The 13,837-nt window shown below is 46.8% G+C and overlaps 1 protein-coding gene and 1 long non-coding RNA gene across 7 annotated transcripts in view; one reads left to right on the top strand and one right to left on the bottom strand.

Moving 5' to 3' along the window:
* Window positions 1–3,435, top strand: part of LOC108350345 (uncharacterized) — an 18,633-nt gene extending 15,198 nt beyond the window's left edge. For all 3 annotated transcript variants that reach the window (XR_010065156.1, XR_010065157.1, XR_001837069.3), the window contains exon 3: window positions 2,975–3,435. This is a non-coding gene — a long non-coding RNA (uncharacterized LOC108350345). The remainder of the gene's footprint in view (window positions 1–2,974) is intronic.
* The window catches only part of Ttf1 (transcription termination factor 1), a 24,659-nt gene continuing 14,160 nt past the window's right edge, over window positions 3,339–13,837 (bottom strand). For 2 of the 4 annotated variants that reach the window (XM_006233882.5, XM_063284344.1), the window contains exons 8-12: window positions 10,844–10,933; window positions 9,190–9,255; window positions 6,664–6,749; window positions 5,724–5,982; window positions 3,339–4,648 (exon numbers count right to left, since the gene is read on the bottom strand). In XM_006233882.5, coding sequence (XP_006233944.1) covers window positions 4,630–4,648; window positions 5,724–5,982; window positions 6,664–6,749; window positions 9,190–9,255; window positions 10,844–10,933 — 520 coding nt within the window. In that variant the 3' untranslated portion in view covers window positions 3,339–4,629. Of the gene's footprint in view, window positions 4,649–5,723; window positions 5,983–6,663; window positions 6,750–9,183; window positions 9,256–10,843; window positions 10,934–13,837 lie in introns of those variants that run through there. The other 2 variants (NM_001427196.1, XR_352207.4) reach the window with 2 other exon arrangements.

Here is a 13,837-nt window from a genome sequence, read left to right as displayed (position 1 = left end):
GGGTGCTCTAAGAAGGTAAACTGGAGTTCCAATCTGGTGCTGGCATTTCTTGTAAGAATCCTATGAGATTGTCCTACCAATATTATATTAGTCAGAGTGTGTGTGTGTGTGTGTGTGTGTGTGTGTGTGTGTGTGTGTGTGTGTGGTGTTTTATATCATATGGGATCATTGATGGGGGTGGAAGAGATACTTTGCAGGATGGATTTGGGCTTCTCAGCATCAGGGGGATCTGCCTCTTAGGGACTGAACACTGACATCTTCCTAGAAGCTCTTTGTTACACAAAAGGCTCTTTTAGCAAGTCAATTTCCACATACCAACACTTCTTTTCTGATCTAGGGGTTGTCTTCAAAGACTTGTCACCTAAGCAATTCTCAGCTATAGGAGACTTCCTGGTTTGCCTGACACATCTAAAAATTCAGTTTTGCAAAGGCTTTGAGAATCCTTCAAAAGAATAACCCCATCAAATCACTCCAGATTCATGGCAGATACAACTGGTTCTGCTAACATATATATATATATATATATATATATATATATATATATATATATATATATATATAAAGTGGGGATTTATCAGATTGGCTTACAGAGTGTGGTCCAGGTAGTTCAACAATGGCTGTCTCACAAGTGAAAGGCTGAGAATCAATAATTGTTCTGTGCGAGGTGCTGGATGTAGTTACGAAGTTCCAGTCTGGTGCTGGATCCAGGACGGTTCTGGGAGAGCTGCTGGTCTTCAGTCTGGAATCCTAAAGACCCTGGATTTGATATTGGCTGCAGCAACACAAGATGAACTTGCCAGCAAGAGTGAGCACAGCTGGCGAAAAGCAGTTCCCTCTTCCGTGTCCTTTTATGTGGCAGCCACCAGAAGGTGTGGCCTACATTTAGGGTAGATCTTCCTGTTTCAAATATTAGCGTTAGGAAAACCCCTCTCTCACAACCATCACTATTCCCTGTGTCAAGAATGTTTCCTTAGCTGAGTGGTGGGGATGCACACCTCAAGCAGCCTGGTCTACAGGTCTGAATTACAGGACAGCCAGGGTTACACAGAGAAACCCTGTCTGGAAAAACAAACAAGTAAACCCCCAGAAAAGAAAGAAAGAAAGAAAGAAAGAAAGAAAGAAAGAAAGAAAGAAAGAAAGAAAGAAAGAAAGAAAGAAAGAAAGAAAGAAAGTAGGAAAAAGAGAAAAGAAAGACAATTCATCTTAGGAGCTCCTAGCAGCTTAGAAAGATCCTACCCCCTAAATTTGCATTCGTTTGCCCTGCTGTGACAGCAGCCATCACTGTCAGCCATCACATCATTTTGTTTGTTGTTTACAAACTTGGCTCCATCAATTCCCCCTTTCACTCATCTGTTCAGCCTAGACACTGTTCAGGTGCTGGGGGAGCAGGCTAAGTCAGGCTCTGTTTCCTCCTCCTTCCTCTCCTCCCCCTCCCCCTCCTCAGAGCCGGAGCCTCAAAGTGGTTAAGAACCAAAATCAGGATCCACATCAAATGTCGCAAAAGTAAAAGGAAGCAGAGCAATGCTAAATCCTTGTGTGTGTGTGTGTGTGTGTGTGTGTGTGTGTGTGTGTGTGTGTGTGTGTGTGTGTTGGATGGGGTACTTAGCTCTTGCAATGTAATTAAGGGGTTTGGCCTTGTATAAGTAAGGAGGCCCTTAGCTTTTGTCAACTTGACACACAATGTGGAGTAGCAGTGAAACAATGGCGACTGGGGGTTGCCTGTGGGAGACTGATTATCTTCATTGTTAACCTGGAGGGCCTGATCTATGGTGGGTTGAGTCATACCTAGGCAGAGGTCCTGTTTTAGAGGGTTTTAGAGCCAAAGGCTGTCCTTTGAGGAGGCCTTGTTCTTCCCAAGTATGAACAAAGAACTGAAGTGCTGGGACTAGATATCCCAGGGTAGGGTGGTTCCCAAGGGGGGGTCCCTTCTCTGAGAAAAAGGGGGCAGTGGGGGGAGGGCTTGTAGGGGAGGTACTGGGAAGAGAGGGGTTGTGACGGGGATATAAAGTGAATAAAAAAATAAATTATTGGAAAAAACCCACCTAACCATCAGAGGTGAAAGACCCAGAAAAAGGAAAAGAGTTCACCGAAGCAGAAAGCACATTGTGAAGTAGAATAAAGTAAGAGAGAGAGACTTTTTATTAGATTCATTGATTTATTTAGTGATTTACTTAAAGCACTGCTTGTCCTGCCTGCTTGCCTTGCATGACTTCACTTGTACTTGGAACACAGCGACCTGGAGAAGTAACTGAAACAATGGGTCGTTGCCCTTAACAACCCGTGGACGGCCATGTCCGGCTTGTTCACTTGTTCACCCAACCTTGTGGTTTAGAATATAAAATGAGATTGCAAATTGGACTGAGATCAAAGCCTTTCAGGAGCTGCTCTGGCTCGGGTCTGCTGTGACATGTGACATCTCTCCCATCTTGAGTGCTTATTCCAGAAAGATTCCCACAATAGCAAAAGAGCGCCTGCAGGGCTAGGGTCTGTCTCCAAAGCTTCTAGGCTGCTCCATGGTTTCTGCTGTGAGTTCTTTCCCTGGCTTCTGTCAATGATGACTGGGCCTGGAAGTGCAATCAGAAGACGAGCCTCCCTCTGGCCACTGAGCCTCCCTCTGGCCTCGCTCTTCACCCCCCCCCCCCCTGCTGGGGACCGAACCCAGGGCCTTGCACTTCCTAGGCAAGCGCTCTACCACTGAGCTAAATCCCCAACCCCAACACTACTCTCCTCCTCTCACACAGGCAGTTTTTTCTCCAAATCCTGTGACTACTGCTACAAAAGGGCAACTGGTGGTGGACAGGAAAAGGGGTGGTGGTAAAGGTACGATCTATGTAGTTTCCTGGAGTGTGTGCACTTGTGTCGATATCTGAGAAAGATAAAGAAAAGGTTAGGGACCTTGAACGTTTCCACAGCACACAAGCTCCCTGGAAACGCTGTGCCTTCGGCCATTACATGCCTGTGGCTTGCTTCTTAGGAGCCCATCAGTCCAATCTGCTACGGATGCACTGACTCTATTGGGGCACTGCCTTCTCAGCCACAGCCACCTTCAAAGCTGAGCCACCCAGACCCTGCTGGCCACACTAACAGCTGTGCCTGGTAGATCCGGATCTGAGAAATGGCGCCAAGGCCACGGCAGAAGCAGAACGGACTGTTGCCGCTGCTCCAGAGCCATGGAAGTGAGGCCATCCTGTGTGGGTAAGAAAGCCTCAAAGAAACCACAGAAAGTCAGCCCAGTAGCCCTGGCCCAAGTGAGTTTTGGGAGCTCCCATGGTGCTTTGGGTCTCTGGGTTCTAATCTGTCAAATGTGTAATGGGCCGGTTTTCAGGTCAATCCGCACATCTGTATAAACAACCAATTTATTCTTCATTTTTATAAAACTGAGAAAATATACATTCTTTTGAAATATTTCACAAAAATATACTTTCATGTCAACCAGATCTATTGTAATCAATTTAATTTACCATATAATATTCCTTTCTAGGACCATACTTCATGTTAAAGAATATTCAATTTTTTCTCTATTACAAACATAGAATTGGTTTATACATTAGTACTATTATTTTTGTAGGAGTCATTTAGTCCTGTTAGCACAGAGACTAGAATGCCTGAGGGATAGAGGGGGCTGGGTAGAGAACCATGTTCTAAAATAACACCATTCATACAATGCTTTGTGTGTGTTCGAGACAGAGTTATCCATAGCCTAGGCTGGCCTAGAACCTGCTACTTGCAAGGACCACTCAGAACTCCCGATCCTTCTGCCCCATGTGAATGCTGGGTTCATTAGTGTGTACCACCGATTACTCTGTTATCTGCACGTCTGTGCTGGATACATGGCAAGCAGAAGCCCGTTATTGTGCTTCCTTCTCACAGTAGCTGGCTTAGCCCACCTTCTAATGGTGCCATGGAAATTATGCCTGAGATTTCTGGGGGCAGGTCGGCACATGGATACAGTAGACTGCCGAGTGGCACCGATGGGGGCAGCAGTATACTGTTTCATTAGCCACAGTTTCCTTTCTCTGTCTCCCCAGCACAGATGGGCCAGACTCCTTGCAACAGTGTTCTGCTAAGGGTCACACATAGATGCATTTCTCTGCAGAGCAGTAGAAGCAGTCGCTGCCAGCCTGGGTCTGGGGAACGGCTGGAAGAACACAGGGAACCGGAGACTGCAGAGCTGGAGGTGGGCTGCCCACTCTCTGGGCAGTGCTCCAGCATTCCAGGTCGTGGTGTGTGGTGCTTGAGAAACTGTGGAGCCCGGGCTGGCCTTAATCCTGTGACCCTCTGCCTATCTCCAGTGCATAGTGTGTGTCCCATGCATAGACCTTGTGGGATGGGACCTAATCCCTAAGTTCTCTCTCTGAAACACCTACAGTTGGTTTACCTTCCCGACTGACCCCTTTCACCCAGTCCTGAGAATCCAGTGGGAGCTGTGCTCCAGCTGCCAGACTCTTGCAGTTGGACAGACTCTTCCAAGACCAGCAGCTGGGCTTCTAGGAAGAACACGAGTGCTCCAGCAAAACACCGTGTGAATTAGGAGCCCACATGGGAGAGGCTTCATAGGAAGCAGGATCTATGGCCAATGCACAACAGAGGTCAAGAGAATAGAGCAGTCTGCGGGAAGAGGAGATCCAGTCACTGTGTATCAGAGGTGCTGGAAGAGAGCAGAGTGACAGTCGTCAGGAGGCTGGCTTTCTCATTTTACAGCGGGCTCTGCTAAAACTGGGGCTGGTGGCTGCATTGCTTCAGTGGGACCATCAGTGTAACTGCTTCAATACCACAGTACTGAAGTATTGTCAGCTCACTCACACTGTGCTCTCACAATCACACCGACTTTAACGTCAATGCTAATACTTTTAAAGATGTGTGTGTGCACATGGATGTTCAGTGAACACACATGTATGTGCATGTGCAGCCCAGAGGACAGTTTTTGGTGGTGTTCCTCAAGTGCTGTTCTGCTCACCTCCTTTGTTTACTGCCCTGTGACTTCCTGATTAGACTAGTTTGGTTGCCTATCCTTGAAGATCCATGCCCGGGTGAGCGCTGGGGATCTGACTCCATTGTAAGCAAGCACATGGCATGGTCTTCTCTCCAGCCCCCAACTGCTCACCCACCCATCACACCATTTGTTTGAGACAGGGTTTCTCTGTGTAGTCCTGGCTGTCCTGGAACTTGCTTGCTAGACCAGGCTGGCCTTGAACTCAGAGATCCACATGTCTCATCACGCCATTTTTAACAGACATCAGGACTGAAAATCTTCCTGCCTGGTCATATCTCAACCACTCCCCCAAGGCCTTCATGTATCGTGTGAGATGATGGTTGGGCATGGGAGTTCTGCAGGCAATGGGGGTGAGCCTTGAAAGGACTGTGGGATCCTTGTTCTCTTCTGCTGCCTGGTTAGGAGGTAAAGGATCTGCTGTCGTGTGTGCTGCTTCCACAGGCAGAGAGCACCAAGGCCTGGACTGGAGCTACAGAAAGCCAAAGCGACCCCTTCTTGGTTTTTTTTTGTTTTGTTTTGTTTTTTTTTTGGTTCTTTTTTTCGGAGCTGGGGACCGAACCCAGGGCCTTGCGCTTCCTAGGCAAGCGCTTTACCATTGAGCTAAATCCCCAACCCCGACCCCTTCTTGTTTTAAGGTGAGCAACTTAGGTGCAATTTGGAAGAGGAGCTGATTGTCACGTGTGCATGCAGAACCTAAGGAACAGGAGGGGAATCAGTGACCTGTACTTACCTGGGTTCCTCTAAGCCCCCTTCATCGCTGTCATCATCGCAATGGAAGATGTCTTTGAAGAGGAAGTTTTGTTTGGGAGCCGTGGGCTTCTGGATCTGGCTGTCTTTTTTCTTCATCTTCTTGGCTAACTTTTCCTTCAGCAAAGGCAGACTGTTCTCATATAAGTAGTCAATGATTTCTACAGAAAAGGTCATTTTGGACATATCTGTATAAGCCTCTAAGGTCAAAGGTCGCAGAGCCTTAATGATAATGCCCACACCTATTAGCACACGGAAAAGCCAGTTTATCTGGTGCACAGTCTCTTACACAGTCTTTGAAAAAACCCTACAAGGCAGACATTATTTCTTCTTCTTCACCACCACCACCGCCACCACCACCACCACCGCCACCACCATCATCATGGTACGGGTGACATCTGTGTGGAGTCCAGAGGCTGATGTCAAGTGCTTCCTCAATTGCTCTCTACCACATTTCTCCAGACGGGGTAGCTTTGCAGGCCTGGCTGAGTCCTGTCTTTGTCACCCACAGTTGCACAGTAAACACTTACTGAGACAATTCCCCAGCTCCCTCTAATCGGCCTTTGCAATAAGGACACTGAGGCCTGACAGTATTAGTCCTGGACTTGACAAGGAGGTGAGCTGGGTAGTGATGTCTGCACAGTACAGAACAGTGTTTTAGGCCACTCTTCAGGACAGGGTCCGTCCCTGACTGGCTTTATGAGGCAGTAGGGCGCAGCACACTGCCCTGAGAACCTGTCAGAGCCCTGGACTTAGCCTGAAGGGGTGGAGACTCTGGAGACAGGTTCTCATAATGCTCAGGTGACGCTGTATAGCAGAGGCTGGCGTCTACCACACAGATTCTGATACCCCACCTCCTCAGTGCTGGGATCACCTCACTGGGACTTAACTACTCTTAACTAGACAAGGGTTTGCATACTGACCTGGAAAAGTCTTTTTCTGCCAAAAGGGAACACAGGCAGCTTTCAGCTTATAAAATTTTGCCTGAACGAAAGGTGGAGGGACATCCCTTTGAAAGGAAAGGTAAGAGAAAACATCAGTGAGCACGTTATCAGTTCTTTTGTGATGGAGTCTCATGTATTCTATGCAGGCCTGGGACAGTCTATCCAGTCAAGGATGACTCTCAACCCTCCTGCCTGAAATGCTGTCCTAGTAAATCCCTGTATCTAGGGTAAGCATTAGAACGAAATAGCCGTTTTCCACTGTATCTAGAGCAGACATGAGAATGAAGAATTGTATTCTAGAAATACTTTGACCTTGAAGAAATCTTTGTGGAAAACAGTGATCACTTCCTGTTATCTACAGTTGTACTTCTGAAGGAGCTTTACAGCCACATGACTTTGGTCACAAGACAGTCCTGGCGCACCTGGAGTCTCCTGTACTGTTGAGTACTGCAAACAGTGAGCTATGAGGATTAAAGTTGCAGGGCCGGGAAATACAGAGATGAGATCAGGGGCTTTGGTATGAGGAATTTGTTCTACCCAAAAAACAACTTTTGTGTGACAATCAATAAATGTGCTCTGCTGTCCGAGGGTCAGGTCAGAGGCTGGATTACAGTCTGCCGTGACCCTCTTTGATTGTCCTGAGCAACTCAGGACACTGACAACTAACTTTACCTATAATGCTGGCATCATAGGTGTGGTGACCAAAGCTGACTCTACGTGGTGCTGGGGACAGAGCCCAGGGCTTTGTGCATGCTCTCCGATCACAGGCAGCTACCACGGCAGGTCATTCTACATATAACTCATCCCAAGTATACCGAGAGTTGATTCTGTAGACTGTATTTCTAGAAACAGAATTACTGGTATCCAAATGGAATTTCTCAAAGGGACTTTCCAAGTCCTGCGGGGTAGCAAGGCTCTAAAGCAGATGGAATTTACTAAGAAAACAAGCAGAAGAGGTGGACACAGCTGAGTTAGGCTGGTCGGCTGCGACCAGTTTCTGAGGAGGGGGTGGGTGGGTATACAGAGGCCCATTTCTTCCTTTGTCTCTTTAAACCCGGATAAAAGGTTAAAAACTACTAGGTGCTGTCATAAAGCAATCCTTAGGAAAAGGCAGAGTTCAGTAGAAAAGAGGACTTCTCAGGAAGCTCAAAAACAAACTCACAGAGCAACAGAATAACAAAGAGAAGGGGGGGAGGGAGGGGGAAGGGGAGAATGCAAAGGAGGAAGTATTATTGAGCTAAATCCCCAACCCTAGGAGGAAGTATTATAAAAAGACTGACTCAGTCAAAGCTGGCCCTCGGAACGGCAGTCCCTGGAGACCCTGCAGGTGGAGGAGGAGAAAAGTGCAGGGCCAGCATTAGCTGTGACAGTAGGACACGTCCAGGGCCTGTAGGCCTCTGCACAAATGCTCTGGGAAGGGACCCAGAGGCCAGTTTCCCATGGTCAGAGGGCTACTCACTGTTCCTTTTCATGCCTCTCTTATTCTGGACAATGTAACCTATTTTCTATTAAAAAGTCAAATTGTGCTGGCTACATTATGTTTGTCATAAGCCAGAAACATTTTGGAAGAGGGAAGCTCAACTGAGAAATGCCTAGGGGCAAGCATGTGGGGCAGGTTTTTGAATGTGGGAGAACCTAGCACACTGTGGGTGCTGCCACCCCTGGCTTGGTTCTGAGTGGCATAGGAAGGCAGGCTGAGCAGGCAGTGCTCCTGGCCTTGGCATCAGCTCCTGCCTCCAATCCTTGCCCTGACTTCCCTCAGTGGTTGCAGGTGAGACATCAGGGACCATGTAACACTTGTCAATCAGCAACACCATCCTACTGCTTCTGGATGTGGACTGCTTCCCCTAAACGTTCCCCAGTTCTCTAAGTTGAAGGCGAAAAGATGGTGAGTTTGAGGCCAACCTGGGCTACATAGCAAGATCCTGCACAGAGAAAGCAAAGCAAAGTGAAGTACGAGGTGCAGGGATGACCCAGCGTGGCTGGTGCTATGTGTGGAGGGTGGAGGCTGAAGCCTTCCTCATCATGTCCACCTTATCTTTTGAGATGGTGTGCAGCTCGGGCTGGTCCTCCGATTTCTGCCCACCCTTCCAGCAGGGGCTACAGATGCCGCCACCCTGTATGGCTTTGATATATGAGGAGACTGGACTCAGATCCTTGTGCTCTGGTGAAAAACACTATAGAATGAGATAGCTCTCTACCCATCTTCCTGCACTCACACACAATTCCACATATGCCATGAATTTTTGGCCTGATAAGGTATGGTAGGGAGTCATGTATTGAAAGTTATCTCTCTGGATGCCGCCACAGAGCCTGGTAAGATAAGACTGATCTCTATAACCCACATGGTGAAGGAGAGACTGAATCTCACAAGTCTTCCGACCTCCACGTACGCACCGTATACACAGGCACATACACACTCACACACAGGCACATACCATAAGGAAAGCATATTTTAAAATGTCTCATCATTGAATAAGTTTACTGTTCAATAAGTGGTCTTACCCTATGGCACCAGCAAGATCTTCCCAATCTATTTCATTAGCATCATTCACATTTAATTCATACAGCCTGTAAGAAAAAATAAAATTTTCAAGGGAAATTCACCTCTATAGGCTCACAGAATACCAAGATCTGAAAAGCCAGGGGCTTTCACCCCAATTCAATCTCCTCAACTACACTACCCAGCCTAGCCCAAGGTTAATCCAAGGTCAGAGAATGAGCTATGGAGCTGGGCTGAAAAGCCATCTCTCTATTCATCACAGATCCCCAGGAACAGCACACTGTCTCATGCCCTCTCCTCAAGACACTATAGCATTGTGTGTGCACTACACATGACCAACAGCCGGCAGTCCCATGGGGACAGGTGGCATCAGACAAATAAATGGAGCTGAGGGTCTGGGCCGACTCAATTTGTCACAACTACCAATTGGTGAGACCCAGGACCTCAGTCCTGTCTGGTCTTAGATGTCTCCTCAGATCTGCTCATCTGTCTCTCCTGCAGGAGGAGTGGGGGATAGCCAGTCAGTGTAAGACAGGAAGCATGGCAGACAGCTGGGATATAGAAGCTGGATAGGATGGCCACAACAAGGGCCTCTGATGCTCTTGCTGGTCCTCCAGCATCATCAGCCTAGGTCTGCCAGACTCACAGCTGTTACAGAGATTCTCACACCTCCACTTCCCTTGAGACTACTGTGATGAGAACTCTGCATAGACAGGAACTCAGGACAAAACCACGCAAGTCACACCAACAGTGTCATTGTGGTGCAGTGTAGAGGGATTGTAATCCAGCCAAATGGCTGCTCTGGCAAGGGATCACATTCAAAGAGCTTCTGGGTCTGCATGATACAGCTGGAAAGCTACATCTTTAATCCCAAACAGTGAGGGTAAAGTTAGAGGGAAGCAGCAATGTTTCAAAATGAAATTAACTGAGGAGCAGACAAAGTGATGAATCAGAGAAAGATTTGACAGGACGAGACAGGATATGCCCAACTCTCATGAGGAGAGGGAAGACAGGCAATTGAAGAAAGCAGCACAGGGAGGTGGGGAGGAGGCAGGGGTGAGAGGAAGAGAAGGAGACAGCAGTTTTACAAGGACAGTTTTAGAGAGACAGGTTGCAGGTGAAGACAGAATGATCCAGAGAAGGAGGAGGAGCCAAAGATTAGAACAGATTGCTAGAGGTACTGTGAGACCAAGCAGAGTAATTTAGTCAGAAGCCAAGAAAAGCCTGTTTGAATCAGTATGGAGAGGAATTTGAGCAAGAACAGCTGAGTTGAAATAGTCAGTCAGAGTGCAGTAAGAGCTAGAAATGGTGACTTTATTCAGCAACAAGTCTCCAAGACAACAATTACATATGGCAAAAAAAAAAATCCATTTACAGTGCAGGGGGCTATCTAACTTTTCCCACAGGGACAGCTCTACAGACTGAACTAGCACCCTTGACTGAGTACACAGTGTGACCGCATGCACTGTCTCTCACTCTCCCAAGAACACTGGGCACAGGTAACTTCTATCAGCCTCATTCAGAGTTGGTCAACTGAAGCTCAGAAAGGCAAGTCACACACCCACTGGGACACACGCGAAGAAAGGTGCAAGCAATGGCACCCTAATCTCTGGATTAACAAACGGGTTCACACAGCACCCATCCCTATTTTGGTACCTTTCAATAAGAGTTATTTTGGCCTGTAGAGCCTTGACCCCACGATACACGAACCCACCATGGGTCATCCTTTTGGTAAGAATCTCTGTCCTATTAAAAAAAAGAAAAGCATAGTTTAATTTTAGTTTTTTTTTTTTTTCCTTTTTTTTCGGAGCTGAGGACCGAACCCAGGGTCTTGCGCTTGCTAGGCAAGTGCTCTACCACTGAGCTAAATCCCCAACCCCTTAATTTTAGTTTTAAAAGTACAACTTTCCAGGGCTGGAGAGATGGCTTAGAAGTTAAGAGTATTGACTGTTCTAGAGGTCCTGAGTTCAATTCCCAGAAATCACAATGGTTTATAACCATCTGTTATGAGATCCAATGCCCTCTTTTGGTGTGTCTGAAGATAGCTGTAGACTGGGCTGGGGATTTAGCTCAGTGGTAGAGCGCTTACCTAGGAAGCGCAAGGCCCTGGGTTCGGTCCCCAGCTCCGAAAAAAAAGAACCAAAAAAGATAGCTGTAGACTGTACTCATATACATAAAATAAATAAATCTTTTAAAAAAAGGGGGGTGGGTGGCTGGAGAGATGGCTCAGCAGTTAAGAGCACCATCTGCTCTTCCAGAGGTCCTGAGTTCAATTCCCAGCAACCACATGGTGGCTCACAACCATCTGTAATGAGATCCCATGTCCTCTTCTGCTGTGTCTGAAGACAGCTACAGTGTACACATATATAAAATAAATAATTCTTAACAAAAGTACAACTTTCCTATTTTAATCACAGCAGTCGCTCTCATTCACTGGGCAGGAATAAATACATGGATAAAGTGGGCATCAAGGTCGAATGTGGATAATGGGCATGAGAGTCTATTTTGTGGTATGAAATTTTTGTAAGGGAAAATTTTTTTTCAAATTGATAAACGACAAAGTTTGGTTTTACTCATGAAGATTGATGAAAAACCATTACTAGTTCTATAAAAGTAGAATATTTCAACTGAAAAGCACTTACTTACTTCAAACTACACTTATCAATACTATTTTCATGATGCACCTTCAAAACATCAGCATGCTGACTTCCCTGTACAATGGACTTTGCAACACGTTAAGATACACGCATTCCGAAGGCTGTCATCCCCATCCTTCTCACCTCCATGTTTTCTCTTCAGCTCCTCTGCTGACTCACTGGCTGTGCTTTGTGACATCGTATTAGTGGAAATAAGACTGTTTTTAGACCCAATTAATTGTGGACTAATGAGAACATTCTGAACTGCTGGCTTTGCAGGAAGTGAAGCTTTCACGTAAGTAGGCATTTGCATGGTAAGACTGCACCAGAAGGGGCACTGCTCTCCTACTTGACTTAAACACATGGGGTTTGTGGAGTTAGTGGGCCAGGTTTGGGCGTAATGTGTCTGCTAGTGACAGAGCCAACATGTAACCCCAGAACTGTCAGGCTGCTGCTGCTGAGTTGTACCCTTGACAGCACTCCTGTTCTAATTGCCCGTGCTTTTACTGGGACACAGGCTGGCAGCCCAAACTCCAACCATGAGCCTCAGGCCCCAGGAGTCAGCATTCGAACTCTCAGCAAGCTTGGCATTAGTGTTCAGAGGCTTGCAATGGTAGCAGGAAAGCTGTTTTGTTTGCTTGTTTTTATGTTTATTTACTCGTATGTTTGAATGCTTTGCCTGTGAACTCAGGTCCTTAATGCTTTACCCACTGGGCCATCTCTTTATAGCCCCGTAAAGGCAGTGTTGGAGAGAACAAGATTAAGCCTGTTTATAGCCATTGAAGGGCACTCTGCATATGCTCTTGTGACTGTTTATAAATGGCTATTGGGGCTCAGCAGGTAAGAGCACTGGCTGTTCTTCCAGAGGACTTGGGTTCAATTCCTAGTACTACTATGATGGCTCACAACTGTGTGGAGAGAATCTCTTATGTTCTGTATGGAAGCATCGCCTGTCAATAAAAAGCTGATTGGCCAATGAGCTAAGGCAGGAAGTAGGAGGTGGGAGTTCCAGTAGGGAAAGAGGAACTCTGGGATAGAGTCAGACGGGAAGAGATTCACCCCAAACTTTTAGGAGACAGATGCACGAAAGTAACCAGCCGTTGGCACTCATAGAATAAACAGGTTATTTAAGCTATGGGTAGTCAGGGAAGAAGCCCAAACTTATGACCTAGGCACTGATTTAGTCATATATAATTACATGTCAGAATTGTTATTTTGGGAACTGGGGCATGGGTGAAAAAGCCCTTGACTACACAACTGTCTGTAACTCTAGTTTTAAGAGATCCAGTGCCCTCTTCTGACCTTAGAAAGCACCAAGTATGCACGTGGTACACAGACATATATGCAGGCAAAGCATTCAAACATACGAATAAATAAATCCAAAACAAACAAAACCAACAGTTTTCTTGCTACCAATGCAAGTCTCTGAACACTAATGTCAAGCTTGCTGAGAACTCGCATGCTGACTCCTGGGGCTCGTGGCTCATGGCCGGAGTTTGGGCTGCCAGCCTGTGGGTAAAACTCAGCAGCAGCAGCAGCAGCAGCCTGACAGATCACTTTTTCCATGTACACACTTTCCCTCGTCTTCCCTCTCTCTCTCCTCTTCAGGTTTTCAATTAATGTCTCCCCTCTGTGGCCAGTGTTGGCCTTGAACCCTTAAACCCCCTGCCTTCAGCCTTCTGAGTGCTGGGATGGCAGGACTGCACTGCCATGCATAACACACACACAGCTAATACACACTGCTCCTCCCAACCTGGGTCTGAACCCCAGAATAAAACCAAAACAAAGTACCCAAATATCCCAAGCAGAGTTGAAAGTTGTATGGATAGTGTAAGCCATGGGTCTACTTTTTTTTTTTTTTTCCTTTTTTCTTTTTTTCGGAGCTGGGGACCGAACCCAGGGCCTTGCGCTTGCTAGGCAAGTGCTCTACCGCTGAGCTAAATCCCCAACCCCCATGGGTCTACTTTTAATGCAAAGTATTGTACTGTAACGGATCTTACCCTCATTTGGAAGG

Source organism: Rattus norvegicus, chromosome 3 (genome assembly GCF_036323735.1).
Source record: "Rattus norvegicus strain BN/NHsdMcwi chromosome 3, GRCr8, whole genome shotgun sequence".
Classification (NCBI taxonomy): domain Eukaryota; kingdom Metazoa; phylum Chordata; class Mammalia; order Rodentia; family Muridae; genus Rattus; species Rattus norvegicus.
The sequence above is the reverse complement of the archived record's forward strand: the minus strand, read 5'-3'. Positions and strand labels throughout refer to the sequence as shown.